Below are 26,417 nucleotides of genomic sequence, written 5' to 3'. Positions count from 1 at the left end.
ATAATCTTTGTTTTTATAAGCTTCTATAATCACTTTTATGTGATTGGTTTTGAGGGTTGAAAATGAATTTAATTGAAAGAAACTCCTGGTTAGTTAAGGAAAGCTATAATGTAACAATGTCCAGGAGTAAGATTGTCTATGTATGTTGTGTAAATACTAACATTATTTAGATTAACTATATTTTGAACCTTTAAAAAAGTTAGAATACACTTACAATTAAAGATAAAACAAAGTGACTTCTCTGAAGAATCTGGAAAAATTATACCTAGATAATTAAATATGTCTATAATAAATGAATGGAATGGACTTAGAAAATATTACTGTGAGACCTGACCCAAAATGTGAACTGCCCAGCTTTCATAGAAGTTTTTAGACTGGGGCAGGCATCATATAGGATGGCACTTCAGAGGAAAATGAAGAGATTTCAAACAGCTGCAGAATGTCTTTATCATGGAATTGTGAAGAATTTCAGGGGATGCTGTCTTGTCCTAAGTTTTCCCATTCCCGTTTAGAGACAGAAATCATCTTCCCAAACTTCATAGAAGGGACATACTTGGTGCATCCAGAGCTTTTAATTCTGGTCAGTTTCCTTAAAAAAGTTATTTGCAAGTGATGACAAAATACTTCCTGGCCTTACGAGGAATGGGATTTAAACTAAATTGTTCATTAAATACAAAAAATTCAAAGGAAAGAAGCAATGATATGATATTCATATTGGTGGCATTTACATAGATTCAAGAAGAGCTTGCAAGTATTAATTGTATGTGAAAACCAGTAAGTTGATTTGTACAAATAAGTAATTTTCCTGCATAAAAATGAAGACACTGTATGTGTAAAATGACTGTGCAGACTTGGGATTGCAAAATTATTGTTCAAGACAGGTCCCTTTTGAAGACTGAGTAAATTTACTTGATTCAGATACGAAGTGATTTACACTGAAGCCATGTCCTTTGGAAGGCCATTTCTTTGTCTAAGGAGCACTATAACGTGTCCTTCTAACATGCGATGCAAAAACATTACATAGTTCTTTAAGTAGCTTATAATGTGGCTTATTTTTCTGTTTATTTCCAGAAGAGATATGTACCCTTGTAATTGCAGAAACTTTTCCTGAAGATTCAGGACTTTTCACATGCACAGCAACGAATGAACACGGTTCAGTAACAAGCAGTGCGCAACTAACCGTCTGCTCAGGTTTGTGACAAAAGGAAAGAGGAGGTTTTAATTATAGAGCTCAGATAATTAATTTATTTGTGAAGTTATTGGACTGCTTCTTTTGCAGAAAAGAGCCTCCATAAGACAGGAGTCCCTTTGGTAGTCTCCAAATCTTTCTACATTCTCCACAACATTGACTGTTATAATCTGAATGTAAAAGTTGTTGCTGGGTGGGGGATGGGTGAATGTGATTTTGCTTATCCTCAGACAACATGAGATTAATTCCTGGAGGTCTATTTCAAAAGTCCAACTGCTAACAGAGAGAGTGAAGCACCTTCTCAGGCAGTAACAGCTGAATCAGCGTTACTTCTTTCTAGAGGATAGGGTTCCTCTAAAAAGAATACATGAAGAAAATAAATTAGCAAACACAAAGGTTGTTAGTCAAACAGCTAGCATTTCGCTAATAAGATTAAAACACTGCCTCCATTAAAAAAAAGTAATACATTGGGGGGAGGGGAGATGGACAGAAAGAAATTACCATATAATAACTGTAGCAAATAAATTGAAACCTTTAGGAAATTCATGAAACTAATTTTATGTGTACCTATTCCAGGCTTGTTACTCAGAAAATATGTATCTTGAGATACCTTAACTGAATCCCGTTTGAGTCAAGGGATTATAGAGCTAAAAACTTGGCTTCTCCCAGTGCTACCATTGACACATACTGTCATCCTAGGATAGTCTCTGACATCTCTTTCTAACTTACATCATTGTAAAATGGGAGAGTGAGCTACCTGTCAATATTTATATCAATATTTATAGATCATACTGTCAACCACAGATTGTCCATCTAAAACAAACTGAATGTTTTTATTGGTTCACTTTCTAGTCTAATATTTTTATTTGTATAAAATATATATTTTAAAGTGTCTGCCACAAACCTGGCAGATTTTTAAGCATTAGGCTTCTGGGACTAGATGGCAGCAAAGGCAAAATGAAAACAAATGAAATTATGCTACCGAATGTGGCATATGCATTTTGTAAAATAGAAAACTCTGTTTGTGCTATGTTTAGTTTTGTAGTGTGTTTACATACAGACTGTTGTGCAATGCATTACCGCAGCTGCCATTGTAAACATGCTATATATACATACATATTTCAGTGTTTTAGAATGATTTATTTTTAAATGATGCTACAACTCCAGGAAGAGGAAATACTGTTTCAGCTGCTGTCGCCCCATAGTACCATCTCAGTTAGTGACTGTACTTCTGGAATAGTATGAGAGATATCCATAAGGTTCTGTGTTGTGCATTTTGCATGAGGCAAAGCCAGCAAACAAATAGCCAGTCATGTATCTAATTCAGCATAAATCAACAACAGGTCTAGAAAAATATCTCCACAGAAGCAAAGCGATCTCACTTTTAACAGCCTTAAAGTACAGCATGTCTGTGCCCTGTGCTTTATTTATGATTTGTCAGAGAGACATTGTTTTTGATTTCTTTTAGCCAACTCAGAAAGCTCCAGTCATGAATTGTTGACAAGGGAATCCAACAGTGATGATTTCCACCATTTTCCACCACTTCCTCCAGCTGAAGTTAGCTCTCTTGAGCTTCCTCCTAAGAAACACACAGAGAACCACCAAGCAAATAATACTGAACTGAGATCTGGTGTGGCAGCCCTTCAGCTAGAGCTCAGTTCGTCTGAGGAAAAAACAAATGGTATCCATCCCATTCATGGAGTAAATGGAGTGATCAACAGCAAGCCAAATGGTGATAAATCGGTTTCACCTCCAGCTGTCTTGCTTTCACCAGCAAAGGAGCCACCACCTGTGCTTGCCAAACCAAAACTGTGAGTATTTTGTTTTGTTTCATTTCTCTATAAACTTTTTATCTGTTGGAAGTAAATTTTTGCCTACACTAATTTACTGTTAGGCCAGTAATGGGCAAACTCTTGAACAATCTCCTTAATGCTTCTTATTGCTTTTATATCCCAAAGATTTGAATCCATAGTTCTTTCTCAGTGCTATATGAAAGGGAAGTGTATTACATATACCAAATTCTATAGAAGGTTTTCAGGTAAAATCACAAAAAAAGCAATAAGTATTACTGACTGTTGTTCTGTGCTTTTTGTCTTGGTCACTTTATCTAAATGTCATAGTGGCCTGAGATTCTTGTATGCTGTTCCTTTTTCAACACTGGTTAGCCTTTTTTATTCTCACTACTCTTAGTTTTTATTTTTATTTTTGTAGTCAGTAGATATTCAGCTGTGTAATGGTTGTATTATTTCTTATTTTTACATGTAACATGTAACTCACTCTGCTGTCAGCTATTTTACAGTCATTCTTTTATAACTGAAAACCTGAAAATGAAAAGCCTCAAGGAAGGAATAAATATGTGGGGAAAAAATCAGTAATATATTTACCTTATGGTAGTAATGACACCCTACTTATACAAGAGTGATTTTTATGCTTTTAATTTATAGCTGGATATTAGCACTGGGCAGATTCCACTTTTCCATCTCCCTCAAAGGCTTCTGCGGTGTGACAAAGGAATTGAAATTATATTTTATTTCACTTGCATTGATAATCAAAAGGTATCATTAATTATATTAAAAAAATAACAATAATGAAATAAGGTCCTCAGGCTTAGCAAGGTCACTTGCTGAATTGTATGATTTCACACGATAACTTACAAAATACAAAAATATTGTTCTTTTAGCAACCATATACTAGATCTTCTAATCTTAAGCGCACAAAAATACATGCCTGAGGGAGCAAGCTGTCAGTGCTCCCTTTCTGCATTTATCACCTTTTTCTTTCTGTTGGCCTTTGTCATTGTAAGTAGTCATCACTGCAGAAGAGAAGGAGGAGGAGGAGTGGTAGAAATATAACGAGTGATGGGAGAATAGTATATGGTGGTGATTACGTGTCTGGGAGGGAGGCTGCTGAGCAAGGCAACTTGCAGATGATAGTACGTGATGTGGAGTGAGCCAGATGGTCCTTTGACCCTTGCATCTGTTGCAAGACCCACTTGTGAAGGAAGGAGATAGCAGCTCCAGCAAAAGCAAGCTTCACCCCAGAGCTTTCCTTCTCAGAAGTAAGGTCACCCTGGAAAAAGGAAAGAAAGCTGTGTAACAGACTTCCCATTATATAGCATTCACTGCTACTTATGCAAAATTTGTTTTGTTTTTAAAAATACAGTGAAAATCACTGTCTAATGATTCACCAAAGGTAACGTATTGACTTAATCTAGTAAATGAAAGCAAGAACAACTGATACGGTATCAACCAGAAGTAGATAGCCGTTACTTTAACTAAGTTGGAAATACTTCCAATTAGAACTGGTGATAAAAGAGTTTCTTGGTTCTTGAAGAACATAATCTTTATCTGAAAGAAGACAAAGCAGTTAGCGGTTTTAAAGGGACTAAGTGTGGTGTAGATGCTTAGTTTTTAGACTGATACCATGACTTCTTCGTGCCAAACTTCCAACTTCCATGGGACATTCAGGTGCAAGAGAACCTGGATTTTTGCTTCCAGTTAGTCATGAAATCTTCTGTGGCTTTTTACTGTTCAAGAGGAGATGTTGGAATGGCTAAGAAGGTAGATTCTGAAATTCTGATAGGTGATATAAACACCAGCTTGATTAATTTTTGCAAGTCTAGTGAAATATTGCTGTCAGATAGGATACCTCTCTTTCAACTCGTGATGTTACAATTTTCATTTATCTTGTGCTATCCTTTAGAAAGTGTAACATGAAATATATGACGAAGTATAACTAGAAGAGGTTATGTTATGTTAGAAGATTACAGTCTTAGTTTGCGTGAGCATTGAATGTGCACTTAGGAAGAACAAAATCCATTCTAGAGCAAATTTTGTAAACCAGGTACCCTTTGCAAAAAATGTAAAGGGGAAAACTGCAGCATTGGGCTTTTACCTTTGCCTTGCCTTCACCTGAGCTTGGACCTGGAGCAGGTGTGTCCCAACCCTTTATCAACAGTTCACTTAGTTAAACAGAAGACTGTAATTCAGCCACATTAGTTCATTGCTAATGGAAGACTATGGACCAAACCTAGGAAGTTTATAATTTATCATGACATTGTGGTTTATTCTGGAGGAGCAGATTAGTTTTTTGGTCTCTGCTGAGCTACAGCACTGCATGAGATTAAATTCATCTTTATTGACGGAAGTTCAAAGCACTAACTTGGTGAAAATAGTTTAATTTGGTGAACCAAAGCTTGTAGAGAGTCAGTTAATAGATTCACTAGTGTAAGAGGAGACTTGAACTATTCTTTCAAAATCCAGATATATCAATATTGTATGAATATTTGCTGGTCTGTTATAATCTGCATGAAATTCTGTGTTCTGCTTCTAGAGTAGCAAAAGCAAAGCTCAGTTGTCTTTGTTGAACACTTTCACTTTGTGGTTTTTAAGCTCAGCATGCTTCTGGCATGGAATGAATCGCAGTCTAATCCAGGGGCTTGTGCAATTTCTTCTATCAGCTTCTCCCTGACAACTTGGAGTCCACAGTTCCACTTGGATGTGTTTAGGAATGATGGGTTGGGCTTGGTTTGGATTTTTATTATTATTGGTTTAGTTTAACAAGAAGAGACTGAATATCTTCTTGAAATACAAAATACATTTGACCCTCTTCAACGTTGCTGTAACCAACAGCTATAAATAATAATGATTTACCACAGTTCAGTTCAATGGAAAAATTGTCATGCTGTAGAAAGTTACTGTGGTTCATTTCAGGCATGAAAAATATTTTAAAAGCCCTAAAAAAATGCCCTGTTTGTGGTTACAGACACTGAAGTTAAGTAATTCTATGAGCCATAGTACTAATTGCTACCTTGGTCTTGTACTGTGAATGTTTAAAACAGAGTTTAATGTGATAATGTCTAGAATTTACTACTCGTTACTGCAAAAACGGGCAATACTGAGTATTTCACTAGCATGGAATCTAAAAGACAATAGTGTTAAATATTGTTAAAAGGCACAATAGTTTATCACATCTTGCTTGCACCTTGAGTTCATGTAGGGAAAAGAGACTTGGTGAACTGAGACCAACAAACCCCAGATTTCTTCAGCTTTGGTCTCTGCTGCTGTGACCTGTCTGAGAAGATTGAGCTATCAGTGTGCATTGGACTTTGCCTGGTAATAGCAGTGTAATGCATAGATGGGCTTTCAGAAATGTCCCCAGAATCCCTGAATTCTGTCTCACACAGCTCTCTTGGACAATATTTCTGCAAGGAAAATGAAAGGCAGGTATTAATATTGTAAAAATGAATACCTGTTAAAAGTGGAAAGAAGTAAGATAGAATTTCTGACAGCTTTTGAATTTGTTATAATTAATATTTTCTTCAGCAGACATGGCTGTTTGCTGTTTTTTTTTTCCTGAGATTTTTTTATTTTTAAAAATGTATTCAAAAGCCTTTAAAAAAATGCACAGAAAAAAAATAAACATATTATTAAAAGATTTCAAGCAATTTGTGTAACATCAGTGATGAAATGCTGAGACTACAATTAAGAATATTTCTTGAAAATAAGGATTTAATCTGGTCAGTATGCATCAAAGTCACGGCTGTATGAGTTGATAGAATTTCCTTGATTAAAAGCACTTGTGTTCACAATGGTTGTGAAAGTAATACTATTTCCTGAGCTGAATTATTTGTCACTTTAGTCTCTGTGCCTCAGCAGCTGAGTTTTGTCTTCCATGATTTCTTCCATTTTGTAAGTAATGCCTCAGATGTTTTTCAAGCAGATGTTAGTTCTATCGCTTCTAGAATGTCCTTATGCCCTTTGTTGAAATGTTTGTTTCACTATTTTTCACTCTTTACTGAAATTATCCTGAACTTGATCTTCTTGATAGCCATTTGCTTAATTTGGAGCTTACTCATGCTTCTAGTCATGATCATTCTGTGATGTTTGGGCTTTAAGAAAGGATACTGTAAGAAATTATTATATCCTTAATAACTGTTTGATACATGCAAGTAATAAATCACCATTTAGACTATATCAGATAAAGGTTAAAAAAACAACAATAATAATAATAATAGCCAACAATTCAGCAGTTACAGCCTTGGAACATACAGAAATCAGGCACAAGTCTTTGGTCAGCCTAAGAGAGGTTGGGATATTGAATCTCAGAGAACAGATACTTGTTCTGGTAGCTTTGAGAGCTTCGAGTTTGTTTTTATCTAGAAGAACAATGTTTTGGAAATGGTGAGAAGATGGGAAGACTGTTTTCTCTTCACTAATGTATATATGAATGTGATTTGCTTTAGCAGAAATGCTCAACTTGAAAGTTAGGCACTGATTTCTGTACTTTTTTCTTTAAAGCTATTGCATCTTCTGATGAAAACATGCATAGAAAATGGTTCTTGTGTAGTTTGAAAGACATATAGAGCAGAGCTCTGGTGCCATTATTTGTATGGAACTAAAAGTAACAGAGTCTTTCCCAATTACAGGAAAGATATTCCATGCCTCTTGTATGTGATTTAAAACTGAATTGTGTCCTGGTGGGTTTTCCATACCTCTCCAACAGTTGTTTAAAAGCCAAAAAAGAGGTTACTCTATAAGGCTGAACAAAACTCAAAGTTGTAAACATTCATGGCATTTTACTTGGAAACGAACAAGACAATGTTCATCTGTTGAGGAGAATTGTGACATGCTTGTTTTTTACGGGGAAGTAATAATCACAATAAACAAGTAACTTTGCATTTGTGAGCAAAGGTCCGTACAGGGCCACTTCAGTTTCATCTGCTGGGCTCTTTCAAGACTGTAGATCCTTTAGATCCCTACTCTGCTAATGAAGTCTATCCACAACAAACCTTTGATCTAAATCTGTGTCCTATTGAAGTACAAATAACTAATGTTAATACAGAGGAAGAAAGAACAAAGAGCACTTCTGAAAGGACGACTCTTTCCTAGAGAACTGCAGACAACTGAAGCACATTTTCTCTCATGAGAAATTTTTATTTTTATCTAATTTAGCACAACTTCTCAATTTCTCTGAGAAAGTTAAATTGCCTATGCTTAACACATTAAAATATATACATAAATATATATAAATATATCATCCACGTTAAAATGCCGTACCTGAATTGTATCAAACTAAATCAACTGTAACAGAACTGCATGAACTCATGAGATAAAACTATTTCAGCGCCTCCTGAAAATAGAGCTTCCCATTCTGTATTGATCAGACGGATCAAATGTGTAGTGATAAGCCATTTGTTAAGATGGTTCTAAATTCAGTTTTTTTGAGACAGTTGGTACTGCTGGTATGGGCAGCCTGGTCAGGCACTAAAATGTCACTTTTGTTCCAGTTCCTGGAGGTGGCTTTAATGAAAACTAAGAACATAATAGTGACTTAAAAATGAAATTGTAAATAAAAATTACTAATCTGTTTTTTGTGCTGCTTCCACTTTCAGTTGCTTTAATTGCCTCTTTCAGGCTAAGGAATAGCATGATCCAAAAACGTTAGCAGTTACTGCTGATAAATTTCCTTTTTACTAATGCCTTTATTAACAGTGTTAAAGAGGGTACATAAATGAACTTTAAGCCATTTAAAATTTGCAGCAATAGACATCTGAAACTCATTGTAACAATTGATATCTCCAACAAGAAAGGTTAAAGGTAGATGAGAAATACATTTTTAAGTTTTTTTCCTTTTTTTTTTTTTTCTCCTGCATTGATGTTTCCTGACCTTTAGTAAATGGCGAGAACTAGCTGCACATCCTGCTTACATAAAAGCTAATCAGTATTTTTACAGGAAGAGTCAAACATCCTTAAGAAAGTTATAAAATATGCATGTTTAGTGTATACTCTTCCAAAACTGCAGCAGTGTGTGTGCTGCCAGCAAAATTTTCACACAGGACTTCTGTGCTTTTTCAGGTTTTTATTTTAACATTGAAAATAATGAGGGTCATAGGATAAGCAGGGAAATGAACACAGGTTCAGCCAATAGTTTGTGTGTATGTAATTTAAGTTTTTAGTTAAACACATGGTATAAGCTTGTTATATCATCAGTGCCTCCAAAAGAGTGGCCTCCCTTTCTCTTCTGCATGGCTGTTGCTTCATTGCTATGTTGCCTCTCTCATACCTTTGTTGCCAAAGTAGTTATCCCCAGTTTCTCCCGAGATAAGAAAAGAAGGCTTTTCTCCTAAGAAGCACTTAATCTGGGCTGCTGATTTCTAAGTGCTAAGGGCCTTCTGCCTTTTCAGTTGGTGCTGGAAGTGTATGGAATCCTGTAGATGCAAACTAATCAGATGCTGTTGCAGAATAAAGATGGCAAAGGTCAGGGAGCACGGATTGTGCAGTTGGGGTTGTTTGCTTTTTTTCTGTAACAAGGTTTAGAACAGTATGCCAGCGGTTTATGATGCACCTTTGAACTAGAAAATGCAGGAAGAAACATACCATCCATCTGCAAAAACGGCTTATGGTAGTCTTACGATAGTCGTGGACTAAAAGCTTTGAAATGACACGTTTTGACTTTTGATACATTTCTGTTGTTTTTTATTTCTTTGCTTCTAGCTGAAACAACTGGATGGATTTAATATTTGGAAATGATCAAGCAAAACAAATCCAAGCTCTCCTAATGTAACATTTTCTTAGAGGTTCTCAGTGTGGTTTGAGTAGGAAGTTTGTACAGAAGTGTTTGTGGATTCTCTCTGTATCACAGGGTTGATTTTTCAAACAATCTCATGAAACACTTGCCAGCATACTAACCCTTGCAGATTTAATATCATATGTACCTACTCCATATTTACATGGCTTTGAAAATGGTGTGCAGCTATATTTGCCTTGGTATTGTTATATCCCTGACCCCCAATTATCCGTAGTTATCCACTTTTGAAAATGTAAAAATACCATCTTTTGCTGGGGAAAAAGAGGAAGGAAGGAGAGAAAAGGTTTTGCTTGTCTCACACTGCCTTTGTTTTGTTCTGCCTCGGTATAGAAAAATTCATCTTCCAGGGCTGCTCACTTTGGCTGTGGCAGATAGATGCTTCAAAACTGAACCAGGCAGTGCTCACCATCTTGTGTTTGGCTTGCAGGAAAAAGAGGAAAAATTGATTTAAAAATTTCAATAATAATATGTCTATTATCCTTACATTTTGAATGACTTCCTAGAGAAAGGTCTTCTGGTTTGGGCTAAGAGCTTCTAATTAATAGGACATAAGATCCCTCTGCCTCTCCTGGTGCCCAGGTCTGTGAAGAAATAAAAAAGCTTCTGCATTCAGCACTTATATTGTAATCAAAAATGTGAAACTGGAATTCCTTACTTAATCAAACCATGACAAAGTTGATTAATATTAGAAAATGCTTCAGGAGGATTTACCTTTTGGAGGAAAAAAAAAAAAGTGTATACCTTTTGTACAGGCTTTGATGGTATTTTTTTTCTCAGATTCTTTGAGTATAAAATTGATCAAGAATCTACTGAAATGAAAGAATAGCCAATTTAAATTTAAGAGGCTGAGAAAGCTTTCAGGAGAGCCAAGTTATGGGATTTACAGGCACGCTAAATCAAATGTGAGTGTCACTGCTCAGGATGTGTCTGACAAGTGAAACCGTCTTCTGAAACTGGCACTGTAATTCTACTTTCACTGTGCATGTCCTGCATAATGTGATGATTCTGTGGAAGTGGCATAGAAATAAAAAGAATGTGATCAAGAAGCTAGGGATTTATTTTTAAATTACACAGAATTTCAACAAAGTTAGGCGAGTTATACACTCATGGGTATGTGCGTGTGCAGGGGGAAATGACACAGATGCTCACAGAGTAACAGAGCAGAGAAGACAACTATGTCATTTTCCTGTGCAAATTTTGAAGGAATGGAAAGCAACAGAGGCATTTTAGTATACTTTCCTTCAAGAAACAAACAAATAATAATAATAATAATAATAATAATATGAAGACTTCTTTAACAAAGGTAATTTCTGGATAACTTATTTTATGTGTACTTTTTTTGAACATGTATTACACAATAAAGTAGTAAAGCAGATTACATGTTTAAACACTGGCTACTCTGAGAGTCCCAGTAGCTACTGTTAGGGTGTCATCTTTGTTTAATAAACTTGTTGCTGGAACTTGTCATATTGCAGAAACATCCAACCACCTGCAATTGGTACTACCTATCTACCTGCAGTTGGTCTTGCCTGTGCTTTAAAACCTCTGCAAAACTAGGAGCTTTCACTTGGGCAAGGAGAATTGCTGGACAGGATGCTACAGCTTATGAAGTTTAATCATAAACTTACATAGTTACACAGCTACTTGTTTTATTATTCCTCTGTTCCCTCCTGATATATGCCTTTTTTTTTTTTTTATTGAAGTGATATAATTGGCTGATGTTTTCCAAGCTGTTTCCAACTCTGATTATATTGCAGAGCTTGTCTAGTATGTTGTTTCAGGCTTGGTTCCTTGCCCTCAGGTTTATCTTCCATTCTTTTTTGCATTTAATTCCATTGTGTTTTCGTTTTCTGCCCCACATCAAGAAATGTTTTCTGACAAAAAAAATGGGGGGTTAGAACTCAGTGGCATCCATTTCTGTCTCATTCATTATGCTTGCTGTAAATCTTTGGAATAAGAATTTTATTGTTTTAAGTTTTTGTCTTATGTGGAGTCATTGGAGGTGCCAAGATTTTAAAGATACTGACAAGTCAGTCAGTTAAAGCCAGATTCCTAGTTTATCTACTCAAGCAAGTGCCCCAACTAAACTGGTTAGAGAAGACCTAAGAACTGAGCGAGTGCTGCAGGTCCTGCTCTGCCAGCCTTATTAATGCTTTTTCTTGCTATAAATGAAAATTAATGCTTTTTTCTTGCTATAAATAGCCTGATTGCTGTCCCAGAGACAAAAAGAGAGACAAAGAACAGAAAAGGCTTATCCAGTGGAGGGAGCTGTGTTGCTTGGGTAGGTAGATGATCACAGAGTTCACAGATAGAGATCTGTGAACTTTGAAAACTCCTGCCTGTTAGCTTGTGTCAGGCCTTATGTATCCTCACCAAATGCAGTGGTAGTAGTCAGAAAAATAATGAGCATATCTGAAGCTAATGCAATCAGCACCCTAGTAAATGCCTCAAATTTTTGTTTCTAGGATGCTTCTAGGCAACACTCTTTAATGACCTCTTTAAGGCACTGTATTTTTGTTTCTTTCAAGTACTTCCTTGTTATTACTTAATGCAGATTTATTAAAGCTGATCTGTGCGAATTTGGGTAACACATACTGTATAAAATATCTTTTCTCAAAAATGCAAAGCATCAACTCACTGCAACTTAAAATATGTTTTTATCCTTACTACACTTGCCTTTACATGGGAAAATTACTAGTTTGTTGCATGTTCATTGAGATTTGTGTTTTATACCTTGTGTTTTTTCAGTCTGATTATGTTTTGTTTTCATCTGCTCACTTATTCCTCTTTATTACTGCTGTGTGGATTATGAGTTTAATAAATCATGGATTGGAAGTATGAGGTATTTTTTTTGGTTGGTTTGTTTGTTTAATTAGCATTTGTCTTTGCAAATGTTATTCTGAGAATGAGTCTAATTTTTGGTAATTACTTGATATTTCTCCTCTTTGCTACAGATGTAATTGTCTGACTCTTACATTTCTTAAACATTCCTTTTGCAATTACACTTAAATAAATTTATACTATTTGGTGTTAATTTTTCAAGACATCATTTTCTAAATCCCAAGCATTATTCCTTCTAGTACTCTACTTCTATTCCACTGCCTTCATCCAACCTTTCTGTATTTACTTCCGTTGTCTTGTCTTTTGCAAATTGTCCTCCTTTTCTGGTGCCTTCCACATTCTTACTGTTCTGACTATTAGATCTTCAGTCAGCCTTGTTAACAATAAGCAGAATATACCGGTTGTCATATATTAGTTCAAGTTGAGCCTACGTTCTAGCTCTGATTTTTCTGTCTCTAAACTGATTTCTGGCTCACTGTAATCTACGTATTAACTTTGTTAGTTACTAACAGCAGTATTGTCAGCTGAAGACTAAATTTAAAACTGCATCTTTAGTTATTGGCCATCAAAAGGTACAGAAATCATGGTCACTTTGCCAAGAAGGGAGAGTTTCTTAGACCTTACAAATACTTGGAACACAAAGAAATAATATGTTTGTACAAATGGATGTTTTTAGTGACGGAATAACTGAAGTCAAATTGATCAGACCTACAGGCAACCATGGCCCATGTGCCGTGTGCACTGAACTCTATAGGCATGGTTTGGAAGTCATAGGGCCCCAAATTTGTAAAAATACCTGGCAAAGACATGTCACAAAATAGTTTTACATCAATTTATTTGGTGTTTTCATCATCTGTCAGGATTCATAATAAAATTGAAGACTGTCTATAAAATTATAGCCTTTGAAATGATGTGAAATGCAATAAGGAAAATAAAAATCAGATGAGAAAAATGTTTGCAAATGAAAGTATGCTCAAAATGACCTTTGATCTGTTGACTACTTAGCCTCCAATTCTCTATTAGACTGAGTGCCTGTGTTTTTGCCTATTTTATACAGCTGATAAATATCAATCCATTACAAGAATGCTGGTTTGACATCCAGAAAATGATAGCAGCAGCTGAAAAATGTATTTAAGAAAATGGGTAGAATGTCATTAAAATCTGTTTAACAATTTCAGTTAAAGAAAAACAAATATTTAAGACTGAGTGAAGAACCTTAGTCAGTCATAATTGCTTGATGAAGTTCACAACAGTTTAAATTTGTAGTAGTTTTAGTATATTAGTACTTAAAACTTACAAATATTTAGTATTTTATCTTAGTGACATTAATTTTGGTAAAGTAAATTCAGTCCAAGGGGTAGTTTACTCAAATACTGTTGTAGTTGACTTATGCAGCAAAAAATGGAGATGGGGAGACAGTAGTAGGAAATAAGCAAAATTTTCTCTTGCTTAAATTACATTATGGAAAGCTTTTGGCTTAAGAATTTAAAGAATGCAATTAAGGGAAGTGTTTAGTTACATTTCTCTGTTTTAAGGCACTTTTGTTAAAATAATTGTCATAGGAAAAAAAGTTTAAATAACTAGAGCTTGACGTTGCTTTTCCTTCACTCGCTTTCCCTCACTCTCATTCTTTCTCTCATTGTGATGGAAAGCCCTCACAATTCAGACAGATGATCCATGATCTGCACAAGGTTCATCCAGTTGCACCAGGGGAGGTTCAGATTAGAAATGAGGAGACATTTCTTCTCAGAAAGAGCAGTCAGGCACTGGAATGTGTTGCCCAGGGAGGTGGTGGCACCACCATCCTTGCGGGTGTTCAATGAAAGGTTGGACCTGGCACTTAGGGACTTGGCTTAGTGGGTGACATGGGAGGATGGTTGGACCACGTGATCTTAGAGGTCTTTCCCAGCCTTTATGATTCTGATTCCTTCAGTCTAAGGACTGTTTTGTCTTAACTGCACTTTCGCGTTGTCATGAGACCTCAAAGGCTTCCTAGTCAATTCAGAGAAAAACCTCACAGTATATCTTCCATTTCAAATAGAGTAACGTAACAGTTGCTGTAGAAACTCCTTTTCTTGTTTGTGTGTTCAGGTTTATAATTTAGCTGTTGCATTTCATTTTCCTGCTTGAAGGAATTAAATATTTGGATGATCCTGACAGATGTGTAAAATACAGATCAAAATATTTAAGTTCTCAGTGAGCGAAATCTTGAAGGGAGAAGGTAAACATTTGACTTTTTAATTCAAAAATTCGTAGGAAATTTCATTGAAGACGCTATGGAAAATGCTTTTAGTGAACCAATGAGTTCATTGCAATATTAAATGGTTATACTGGATGGCTTTAATGTTATTAACATTACAAGGCCAGGTATTCTAGAGATGATTTAACATACTTTGAGTTTGAATTTTATTGCTGATCTGAGTGGAGGATGTGTAATGTTTCTCTATTAATCACACTTACAGTGTTCTTTCTTCCTTAATCAGGTTTTGTTCTGATGTTTTCAGTTTCCATGATACCCCTATATCTTAATATTATCCATTATGTCTGTGAAGCAGTTAATGTGTTGGCCTTCTAAAAGTATCGGTACTTTTAGCTTCAAAATTGCTTATGTTCTGTTACAAATTCCTAATGTTTTTAAAAAATAAAATAAAATAAACATTCATATAGCCTTTATAAATTCTGCCTTCTTGGGATTGCCATATATTGGTTTAGACTTTGGTTAAATCAGATCTTTCTCCAAACTTCATGCAGAACTGGATATGATCTCATTGTAAGTACAGAAAAGCATACCAGTAATTCTTGTTTCACTGGAAATCAAATGAGATACTCTCTTGATGATAGTATCATTGTTTTACCTGAGGATCTGCCATGCAAATGGCAAGCTGATAATTTTTGAATGTAGATGTTCTAGATCCCAAACCTCTATTCTTACTTTATATATAAGTAGAATTGAGATACAACAATATTAGAAACATATCTGATCCTGCGAGTGATTTGTGGGATAATCAAAAAATCGTACTCTGATTTCAGAAAGGTACTTTCTTGTCTTGTAATTTTCTGATTATTCTGTGAACTGAATTTTGGCATGGACTCTGGAAGGAAATAGTCTTCTACAATCCTGTATGTTTGCAGTGTACTTGCCAAACATTAACAGGTAGTGTTCTTACAGTAATTTTTCTGGGTTTATCTCATGGCCTTTCAGAAAGTGCCTTTCCAGTGAATGCATTGTGCGACTCCATTGGAATTTTTGCTTTCCTATCTCTACCTGTTTTCCTTTTGCATTTCCATCTGTAGCTGATTTCTTAAACTAAGGATTGCTTTAGCCTTTATTTTTGTTGGCAACTACATTCCAATGTTATTATTTTTTCATTTAGAAGAGAATGGCGGAAGCAAACAAACTTTGCTAGGCTTAAAGCCTCTACAGCCCTAATGAGGACCTGCATTCAGAGTGCTTGAATGCTCCCTCTTCATAGTTCAGCTGCTGTGGTGGGAATTGGGTTACGCAGACCTCCTATCTCTGCAGAATCTTCTCAGCTGATCAAGAATAGGTAGAGTCATGCCAGTGGTGATCTGGCTGAAGAGCTCAACTTTGTGGTTCAGTAGTGTATTTCTCACTGGTAGCTGCATAAATTAGAGAGCATCAACAGCACATGCTGTCCCAAAAAGCAAAGTAGAATCTCATAGATTGCTGCTGGTTTAGGTTAGGGGAAGTTTAATGAATATCAGATGGCATACTTATTCTGAGAATGTGATACAATAATTGAATACTCTCAGAGAGAAAGCTCAACCAACCTCAAATGGCAACAGTTTTGCTGCAGCAATTTGTTTCCATTTTTACCTAAAGGATGGAGGTATTTTTATTTCCTGCATTCTTTAATTCAGTGATACTAACTTCTGTTGTTGCACTTGGGAAAGGGAGTGGGGTGGAAGGGGAGCTTTTAAATGTATTATTAAGTATTCAAAACCTACAATACTGACATTGCAAACATTATTAGAAAAGTCTGGTTTTATTTTCCAACAGTTGATTGCTCCAAATATGCATATTAGTTACATCTTTACAGTTCAGTAAATTTTCATAATTGCTTACGGGATAAAATTGTCATTGGAGATTACACTGGTGAGAAGTCCTCTGAAGAATTTTATCATATTCTTTTTGATTAATTTATGTGGTATTTTAAAGACGGGGAACTAGTTGTCATATTGGCTTAGATGTTATTGGTTTGCTGAAATTGCTTAAAGAATTGAGTTGGATACACTTGAACTTCTGTTTACTTTTATAATGCTCGCTGGGAATTGAACTCTTCCTCCTTATATTAATATAAGATAAACAGTGTTTTCTGTCAGAAACAGAAATTCACAACTACCCTTTTGGCCCCTTACTAATCATGTTTACTTAACTCTCAACACAGTCTAAAATGTACTTCAGTGACATTTGCAGACTTCGTTATCTAGTAAACGCATGTCTGAGTGGAACCGCCAAGGCAGGCTCAGAAGGCAGAAATGTGTGCCGTAACCTTCCATTAAAACACATAAACATGGTGCTGGTTATCAGTAAACACCACAGAAAAGTACAGCATAAATACTCCATCAGCATAAACATTCTATCCATGGCCACAGCCATTGACATGGTGTTAGAAGCCTCTTTCCGGCTTTATCATAGTCACAGAAGATTTTGACCCTGTGACGCAGCAGAGGTCTGTTTGTCATGCATCTAAAACACCTGTCTCAAAACAAACATTCACAGTATGAAACTAGGGGGCAAAAAGACAACTTACAGATGTCCAGTATTACAAATGTCTCAACTGACTGTTGCTGTAGGATAGGTAATATATACCTTCTTTTTTCTTTCCTGGTGCGTGTGTTTGTGTAGGTGAGATGGAAAATTGCTCACAATTAAAGATGGTATTTTGTTTATTATATTATAGATACTTAAGTCACTGAGACAAAAGCCTGGAATTCTAATGCTGATGTGCGCAGTTTTTCCTCTGTGCAGTTTACTTTTCCTCCATGAATGCTTCTTCCTGACAGTAGAGAGATAAGAGACATGAAGGAGAGCTCTTTCTGTCGTTGTTTCATGGGATTTCACAATTGACTGTAGTTGTGGTAATGTGTATCAAGAGAAAAAGCTGCAATTATGGCACTTGGAATTTGATTTTATTGCTCAAACATAATGTATAATTTCAATACATTATGAAGCACAAAATATCATTCACAGGCTATTCCCAGTCTGAGGAAAAATGAAGGTGAAAATCAAACAAACAAACAAAAAAAGCAATGTGATTCTGTTCCTGAACCAATGTGTTTCTGTTTAAACGCCAGGAAGTTAATTTTCAGAATTCTCACCAACGTATCCAAAATAGCTTGGTAAAAATAACAGGCTTTCAGGTGTGCAGATGTTCCCCGTAACACCTTTCTCTCAAGAAATGCACAGAATAGGGCAAGTCATTATAGTAAATGAGTGTTGCACATTGCATTGTTATATTTGATGATTAGATTAGTTAAAACTGGCTTTGGTTGCATGCTGTTTCTTATAGTACTATTGCTGGGTGTTTTGAATCAGTTCTGTATTTCAGGAAGACAAAGCAGGCTGTCACCTCTGTTCTTTGTCGCTGTAGAACCAGATAGAACAGCTTGCTAGAGATACTGCTGAAGAAGCATCAGTTAATTAAGGTATTTAAGAATGTCATGGCTAATGTAAATATTTGAATTCTAATGACAATGTGTTTCATTAAGGAAAAAAAAATGTAAAGCAACAGATATTTCTGCCTTTACTTGCACTCAGAATATTGCCATAGCCATCTCTCACAGCTTTTTTGAACAAGCATGTTAGCCATTCAAGTTTTCACATTCCTTACTGTCACATTTGTTGTAGGCAGTGTCTGGCAGCCCTTTCCATTCTTTGGCAGAGTCCTCTTACCAGCAGGGTTGTTAACACCCTGTTTAAGGCTCTCCTCTGTTAGCTGCATAGAGAAAACAGTTGTTAAGAAACTGTAGGAGCATTTTAGGCAAGTCACTGTTTGTCCTTGATACGCTCTAATTTCCAACAAGCAATGAGCACAAATCGTTCTACATCAGGTTGACTTAGTGGGAAACAAACTCAGCTGCGAATTTCAGGAAAGCATTGGAGTTTAACCTGAGTCAGTCATAGTAGATACCCAACATGGGGTGATACTCTGTGCTGACTGGTACACTTAGCTTGCCTGTTCTCTGTTAGTATTAGAAAAAAGGCATTGGAGCAGGCTGCAAATAGGCTTGCCACATACTGTTCTACTGCCAGAAAGAAAAGTGAGTTTAATACTAGCAAGCTACTGACACAAAAACATGGAAGAAAGAATTAAATCATCTACATTTAGGGCATCTAGCTGATTTTCATAGATTTTGTTAAACCGGGACTTGGTAGGTTTAAAATTTTGGATTTAAGTCATGCTTTTGAAAATGAGCACAGGAACTCAAAAAAGTATATAGATAGGTGTTGTGCTGGCTTACTGCCTGTTCAATCTGCAAGTAACGTTGTGGGACATAAGGTATAGTTCATCAAAAGTAGCTGAAGAACAAGGAAAGGTGACGGTTTTGTTTTTAAAGAAAAAAAAAAAAAAAGGCTAAATATACAAGTGGATAAGCTTCCCAGGCTTTGATGGAACAGGCTTTTTATATTAGGTTTGTTCTGCCATTTCTGAGCAGAAGAGAGAGCGTGCATGTCAAACCCTTTTCCAAACAAACCTCTCTGATTTCTGCCAGAGAACCAGTCTTACTAAAAGAAGCTGAAGTTAACCCTGATTTAAGAAAACAGCTCTATGTAACCTGAACGAAGCAATGACACTGTAGCTCACTAAAGTGATACTTCTGACAATTGATGTAGATTTAGTTCATTAAATAAATGATGCCATAGATTCCAAAATGAGATAAGATCAATTCAAAACAGACTTTCTGGTCACCAATTTCAGCAGCTGTCACTTTCCTTTTATATATACGTATATAAACAAAATACGTCAATGAAATTTTAATATAGTTAATGAAATAACTTGTTAACAAAATAATAACTTATTAATAAAGTAAGTTAATGAAATTTGTAAGCTGGAGAAAAAAAAAAAATGGTAAAATGTACATTACATAACACATTGTATTATATTTTACTAAACTACAATTAATACCAATACAAATAATGGCATAAACAGTAAAACTTAGAAAATGTTTGCCTCTGTTATAAATAGCTATTGGTACAGTATGTTATGTGATTTCTTACGGCAAGATTCAGAACAAAAGAACAGCTTGGAAAGATAAAATGTGATCCTTCTAAAAAGGCATACACACATTAAACCCCCCTGCTGAAGCCACGTGTAATATCCCAGTTTATCCTCCAACAAGGAAAGAGCAAGCTCTGGACTGCCAGACCTGAGCAGGCAATATTTGGATCCAAGCATTTAGAATCAATGCTCAGGATAATGATATTCTGCAATGTTTTACAGATCGATGTTAAAATGTAGCAACAGATGAGTAGCAGTACGATTTTAGTGTCTCGTGAAACCAATGACTGGGGATTTGGACAAGATAAATTTAACTTCTTAAAAGAAATATTGAGGATAGGAAGTAGCTGTTTGTATTCAACTTGTGTACCGCTCGTACATCTCGTGTTTACACACCCCTGGAATGTCTCAGAAAAAAAAAACATTGGGAAACTACATCAGCTTTTTGCCAATGAAAAATGCAGTACAGCATATTTAAAGACAGAATAACATTTTTAAGAGTCTAGCTTTCAGACAGTCAATTTATTAGCTCTGCATGTTGGCTGTTGATTTTGGTTGTTGACCTTGCTGAAAATATGTACCAAATTCTTTTAGATCTCTGTATCCATTTGCTTCTGCTTCTATGGGAATCCATATGCTTTTAAACATTGAGACCGACTCTTATTACTGCTTTTATACCATCTACTCCATAAGTCAGAATTTATTATTAGATCTGGTCAAAGGATTTGGCATAAACTGTCAGAAAACACTGTTTGTTGACATCTGAAGTATTTTACTTCTTTAATTTGTGGTTAGAAGAAAGGTCATTTTTTTTTCCCAATAGAGGGAGAAATGCTTAATAAACTTCAGAAAAAGTGAATGAGAGAGAAGGATTCCCTCTAAAATGAGGACAAAGTATTACAAACATAAAATATTGAGTATTTTAGCTTTGGTGAAAACGCAAAAACAATCTCAGAAAACAAAGATATTTTTCTAAGTGTTTTTTTAGTAATCAATTTCAAAAATATCCAGAATATAAACTTTCAGATCCCCGTTTTCATTTGTAGTGACCTGACTCGGATTTTCTTTGGCTTTACAGGAATATCCACTTAATTCCCTATGTGTATGTAGCTTCTTGGAAACATTTTTTAAAACAGCAGTACTGTAGCCTACTTTAGCCAGAAATTCAAATGGATTTTGTTCTCTATTTGATACCACTAAATCCTTTTCTATTTCAGGTTAGAAAGGGATAGACTTTTATAAGACCCTTTGAAATGAGCTATATATGTCAACACAAAAGTAAGGAGAAGAGGCTTTTCAGAAACTAATCGTTTCATATCTTCTGAATGTTTGCAGACAATAGTAATCATTTTTCTGTGAGTTCCGGAAAGATCCTTTGGTCTTGTGCTGGTTGGGGTAGAACCCAGACACATTCCTCACCAGTCCTCAGAGCAGTGATGTTACACAGATCTTCCAGAATGTGGAAGTTGTAGGGTTATTACATCCTTTCTTTTATTAACAAAAGTTATCTCAAATGGAAGCTGACTAGGTCTGCGGTTATGATAATGAATAAGAGCGTATCCACATATGTGTATGGATTCCTACAGTAATACTCTTAAAAGATGCCCTCACTTAAAGATTGTTTTAAGCACTCAGGAGGAAACCTCAATCTTACCAGCACAATAATGATGTGAGGTAGACATTGCACTATGCATCTAATGTGCTGAATGGGAGTTGAGTTTGGATTTTGTGGTATTTCCTTGAAAAGGACTTTTGCTGATGTTCTGGTTTGTTAATTTTTTTTGGTCATTGTTGCTCATTTCTGTTTGTATGTTTATTTTTTTGTTCTTATTTGATAATATTTGAATATACATCCCTGAAACTGGTTCCAGGTTTATTCATGGACTAGATATAGCACGCTGCTATTTCAAGAGCGTTAGGATGTTGTGTGTCTCTAATTCTTCACAGATTCAAAATTATTGACACTTCACAGAATCATAGAACTGTAGGGGTTGGAAGGGACCTTGAAAGATCATCGGGTCCAACCCAAACCCAACTTGACCTTTCTCTCTTGGCGCTGATCACTAAGAGCTGTGTTTATGACTTCTGACGCTGTTGGTGTTGACGCATATAGTCCCCATTGGCTCCTTTGTCATAGAGGGTTGCTCAGAGCTCTGCAAGGCTTCTGCAGTGAGTTGATTGGGATCACTGCTGGCCCTCAGGCAGACTGAAGAAGCCTGGGGATCGAGTTTGCAATCTGTATGAGCAATTCTCAACTTCCTCACAGAATACTCTTGTGCAATGAAGATAATTTCCTTACAGAGGTTTCAATGGAGAAAGCATCTTCATGAGGCTTTTGCAGTTGACTTAAGCAGATCAGAAAGATTAAGTGATCAAATGATCTTCGGTATGTTTTGCACGTGGGTCTCACTGGTAAGGCTGGTTTCACACAGTCTGCTAGAGGTCAGGCTTCAATCTCTTACAAGACAGCTTGTAGCCATCTAATCTAAGCTTGCTGGACTGGATTCAACTGCTGGGTTGTTGGTTGTTTCTTGTTTTTGTTGTTGTTTTTTTGTGTGTGTTTGTATGCGTCTTTTTTCCAGGCATTGTTTACAGCACAATAACGCTGCAGGAGCAGCAAGATGAAGAGCTGCAATGGTGCATTTGTAGTTTCTGCTGTGAGCCTACGTTGTGCTGACTTTTTCGTGGCACATGGTTGCAATGTCGCTGTGGTATGAGAATATTCTTAAGCAAAACAGAACTCTATAGCTCTAGATGCAAACTAAATATGCTTGTTGTCTGCATGGTGACAAGAACACTTCTGTTGTAACAAACTGCCAAATGCCATTTCAGGTGGAGTAAAGCCATGCCTTTAAAACTGGTTAGTTCAGCCCAGGCGATTTCAGACAACCTGCCTGAGCACGGCAGGTCACTCCAAAAATCCCTGTAAACGTGCTTTGGGAAGGCGAGAAGGCAGTGTTTGTTTCTTGACCAATTAATTACACACTTGCAGTTATTATTTTTAGTGGGTGGTTGTAATAACCCGATGACCCACAAATACCCCATGGAAAGCTTAGAAAACTATTCAGTTTCAAGGAAGTTTTTACTGTACACTGTACAGCTTTGTTCTTTCAGAGAATTTTTAATGCTAAGAATAATTTGAGGACAAGAGATCCCAAACATAGCAAGGGGAGGAGGTGGTTTTAAACCAGCTGTTAGCAACCCACTTTTCGTAGCTGGTTGGCAGCAGATGACTGCAGAAATGCTGGCACCAGGGTGAGGGCAGCAATCAGTAGCTGGAGGTTGCTGGGACAGCTTCTTGTAGCAGTAATGCCAACTTAAAATATCTGCGTGCGAAGCTGTGGCATCAAGAGTCCTGCAGTGGCTATGGAGGTGCCTCCTGCTCCATAGCTCCGCTGCGAGAAATGGGTTTGTTGCTTTCAGGTTTTTGTTTATGACAGCGCAGTATAAATGGGTTTTAGTTTAACAGAAAGGACTTTTGGCCCGGGTTCTTTGTCCAAGAGTTCATTTGCTCCTTCTATTGCTGTTGCTTATTTCTTATCTTGAATTTACAGTCCCCTGGGGTCTCATAACCAAGAAGATGAAGCAGCTATAATAAGTATTGTATAACATCAGACTCCAAAGAAACACTTTCAATTGATTTATACTCTGTTAGTGGGTTTCACCCCATTCTTCAGAAAAATATGAGGAAATCTGGAGAGGAGAAGAATCCTCAGGGACTGAGCAATGCAGTAGCACTAGAAAGCACTGTTGCTTTCTGCCTTCTTTGTTGTCCTGTGTTGTGCATTTTCCTGTCCATCCCCTGTCCTGTCCTCCCCGCCTCAGTTCTTGTTTCTTCAAACATACTAGCCTCTCCCTGAATTCTTTTCATTTTTCCACTGTTTAGTCAAAGCCAGACAAACCCCCCTGTCAATAAAAATTAACAGATTCAGGTCTCCTTCAGGGTGACTTTATCTTTCTTTCTTTTGTGCGGTGATAGTGCTGTTGGGAGTCTTGCACTGTGTAATTTTAGTACTAGTTCTTCATTTCAAAATTTCCCTAACATAACTGTGAATCTCGCTTCAAGGGTTAGCTAGTAGCTGATTTAGGAGAGAAGAACAAATCTGCGTGCCTCTACAGTAACAGAAATAAATCATTATCACTTAACAGAATTATTATTTTTGTCACCTGAGAGTCTAATCGCACAAAGAATTGTATTGGCACAGCAGAGAGGTGGGAAACTCTAGCACTGATGCTTAGAGGGATAAAGAAGTAACTAAAGAGGAAAGGAAAAGACAAATTCCTAAAATACTGATGGAAAATGTTTCTGTTCCACTTACTCACAGTTTCCATTCTCTATCCCCAGCCACGCGATCTTCTCTCTCAGGTTGTGCAAGATCAATTGTTTGTGTGTGTCTCAGACACAGAAACCTCTTTAAAATGTAATGAATATCATTTCAGTGTGAACACAATGCATAATAATTCATATAGAATTATGAGGATTTCAGAACCATACAGGCATTTCACAACATTGATCACTATTTTCAATAAAGGCAAATCAATCCTGAAATTAAAAAAAAAAAAAAAAAAAAAAAAAAAAAAAGTAATTAAAAACTATGGCAAATGCTTTTTTCCTCGTAAGTTGATAACTCTGTTTTAAGCCTATTGTTTACCTCTGATATTATGGTTCTTTTTCAACAACCTATTACTTGCAGTTGAGTGTTTTTCTAAAAATTAGGGAAAGGAAATGAGACTGAATGAAATAAGAAGAGTCATCCCAGCCTATTGCAATTGAAAAAAATATTTACAATTTTTGTTTTTAGCTGTCAAAGTTTCATCATCAAGGGATCTTTTGGCTCTAAGGTATGTCTTAATGGTTCTGTCTAACCCCAGTACAATATCCAGAGCAGTTGAGACCAGTATCACAAATTAATCTTTATCTGTTTTTTCTGATCACAGCTCTGATTTTGGAAACAAAGTGCCACCTTTTAAAAAATCGTGTATGCACAATTGTTATATGCAGTGTTTATGTTAGCACTTAGTCTAAACATCCATAAGAACGGTTGTGGGGTATCTGTGTTTGGATGTTTGTGGGTGGCTGCAGCATGGCCCCATGTGCAGTAATACTAACCATACACCACAGCTGTTTTTTCTCATTTTAAAGATTTGACCCTAATGCTGTTTGTTTACACATAGCAAAAAAGTATGACTAAATGTGCTTCCACAATGGCTTTCTTTTACTGAAGTGGCAATGTGAAAAAGGATTTTCTTGGGCAGATGTAAAACCCTGGGTGCTCCAGACAGAACAATCAAGCGTTTCAGAATGAATCATACTAACTTGCTGAACCAGACTCCTCTCCCTGTGGGCATGTATCTGTTTGCATATATTTATCAGTCTGCTTGGAAACAGAATGAGGAACATTCATGCATTGCCTTTTAGAGAAGAATCTGAATGGATGTTTTTTTATCGTATTAGGAAAAAAAAGTATCTCAGGGAAGACTGTAGCCACTTATTGTAAACTAGAAAGAGGCTTTAAATGCTTTTCTTCCCACTGATTTCCACATACCATGAGTTGTTAGTTCTTTTTTCCTTTAGATAATTCCAAGCTCCTGCTTAACAGTGAAGAATGCTGTAATTCCCTGCCTCCTAGTTTAATCTCCCTAAGGGAGGTAATTCAGGAAGCCCATATTTTCTTGTAATTTCTTGATTGTCAGGCTTTTTTTTTTTTTTACTCGTGACCACCCATGAAGCACTTTAAACTTAATCTGATTGTTGAAGTCCTAGCAGTAAGGACAAATGCTTCCAGAGCTAAGCAGTTCTCCAAGTAATGGGTCACTCGCTGCATTTAATACTACACTTATTAGCTGAGGGCTCATGAAAAATGTACTGCTTTGTTAAAGCTATGGCCTTGTGGCCTCAAAATCAGGCACAGTCTGATTTAATTTAATGATGGTAGTGTGGTCTAGCTAGCAATCACCACTCGGAGCAATTACAGCTACTGACCAACTACTTGAATTCATTTCGTGATGGTTCCTTGTCTAGCAATAATTGTACCAGCATTTGATATTAAGCAAATGTTTACCAGTCACTGTAAAAGTGGTTGCTTGCAAAGAAATATGGGTTGCTCATATTGTTTAATGCACACACACAAAAAATCCATATCAGGAGGGTGCTTGTGCATCATCTCTTATGTGGTTTGTAAGAGGGAGAACTTTTACGGGGGTGGTTTCAGATTATTGGGCTGCAGAACCTGGAAGGACTTCAAAGTCCAGGTGCCCCATCAAATTACATTATGATTTCATTTCATGAGAAACCCCAGGATCCACCATCTCCTCTTTTAAAAACTGATTTTCACGTCAAGAAAACCTGAATTTCCTCATTTTTCTCAGTTTTTCATTTTCTTTTATGTCTTTGAAAACCAATGCTATTGGTCGTCTCCTAATTTCTCAGCTAGGTTGCTTATAGTGCCTACACTGAGAACTCTGTAATGAAGAACAAAATACCAATGCAGGTAACTTTAGCGTACATCCCTCTTTCAAATAGTATATTGAGGATCTAGGAGTATGCCTTCCTT

At 36.4% G+C, this 26,417-nt stretch overlaps 1 protein-coding gene across 4 annotated transcripts in view; it reads left to right on the top strand.

The window, feature by feature from the left end:
• The window catches only part of PALLD (palladin, cytoskeletal associated protein), a 192,617-nt gene that overhangs the window by 75,776 nt on the left and 90,424 nt on the right, over positions 1-26,417 (top strand). For all 4 annotated transcript variants that reach the window (XM_084286645.1, XM_084286644.1, XM_084286647.1 and 1 more), the window contains 2 exons: positions 1,072-1,191; positions 2,658-3,000. In XM_084286645.1, the coding sequence (XP_084142771.1) occupies positions 1,072-1,191; positions 2,658-3,000 (463 nt within the window). The remainder of the gene's footprint in view (positions 1-1,071; positions 1,192-2,657; positions 3,001-26,417) is intronic.

This window comes from Netta rufina, assembly GCF_964035555.1.
Source record: "Netta rufina genome assembly, chromosome: 4".
Classification (NCBI taxonomy): Eukaryota; Metazoa; Chordata; class Aves; order Anseriformes; family Anatidae; genus Netta; species Netta rufina.
The sequence above is the reverse complement of the archived record's forward strand: the minus strand, read 5'-3'. Positions and strand labels throughout refer to the sequence as shown.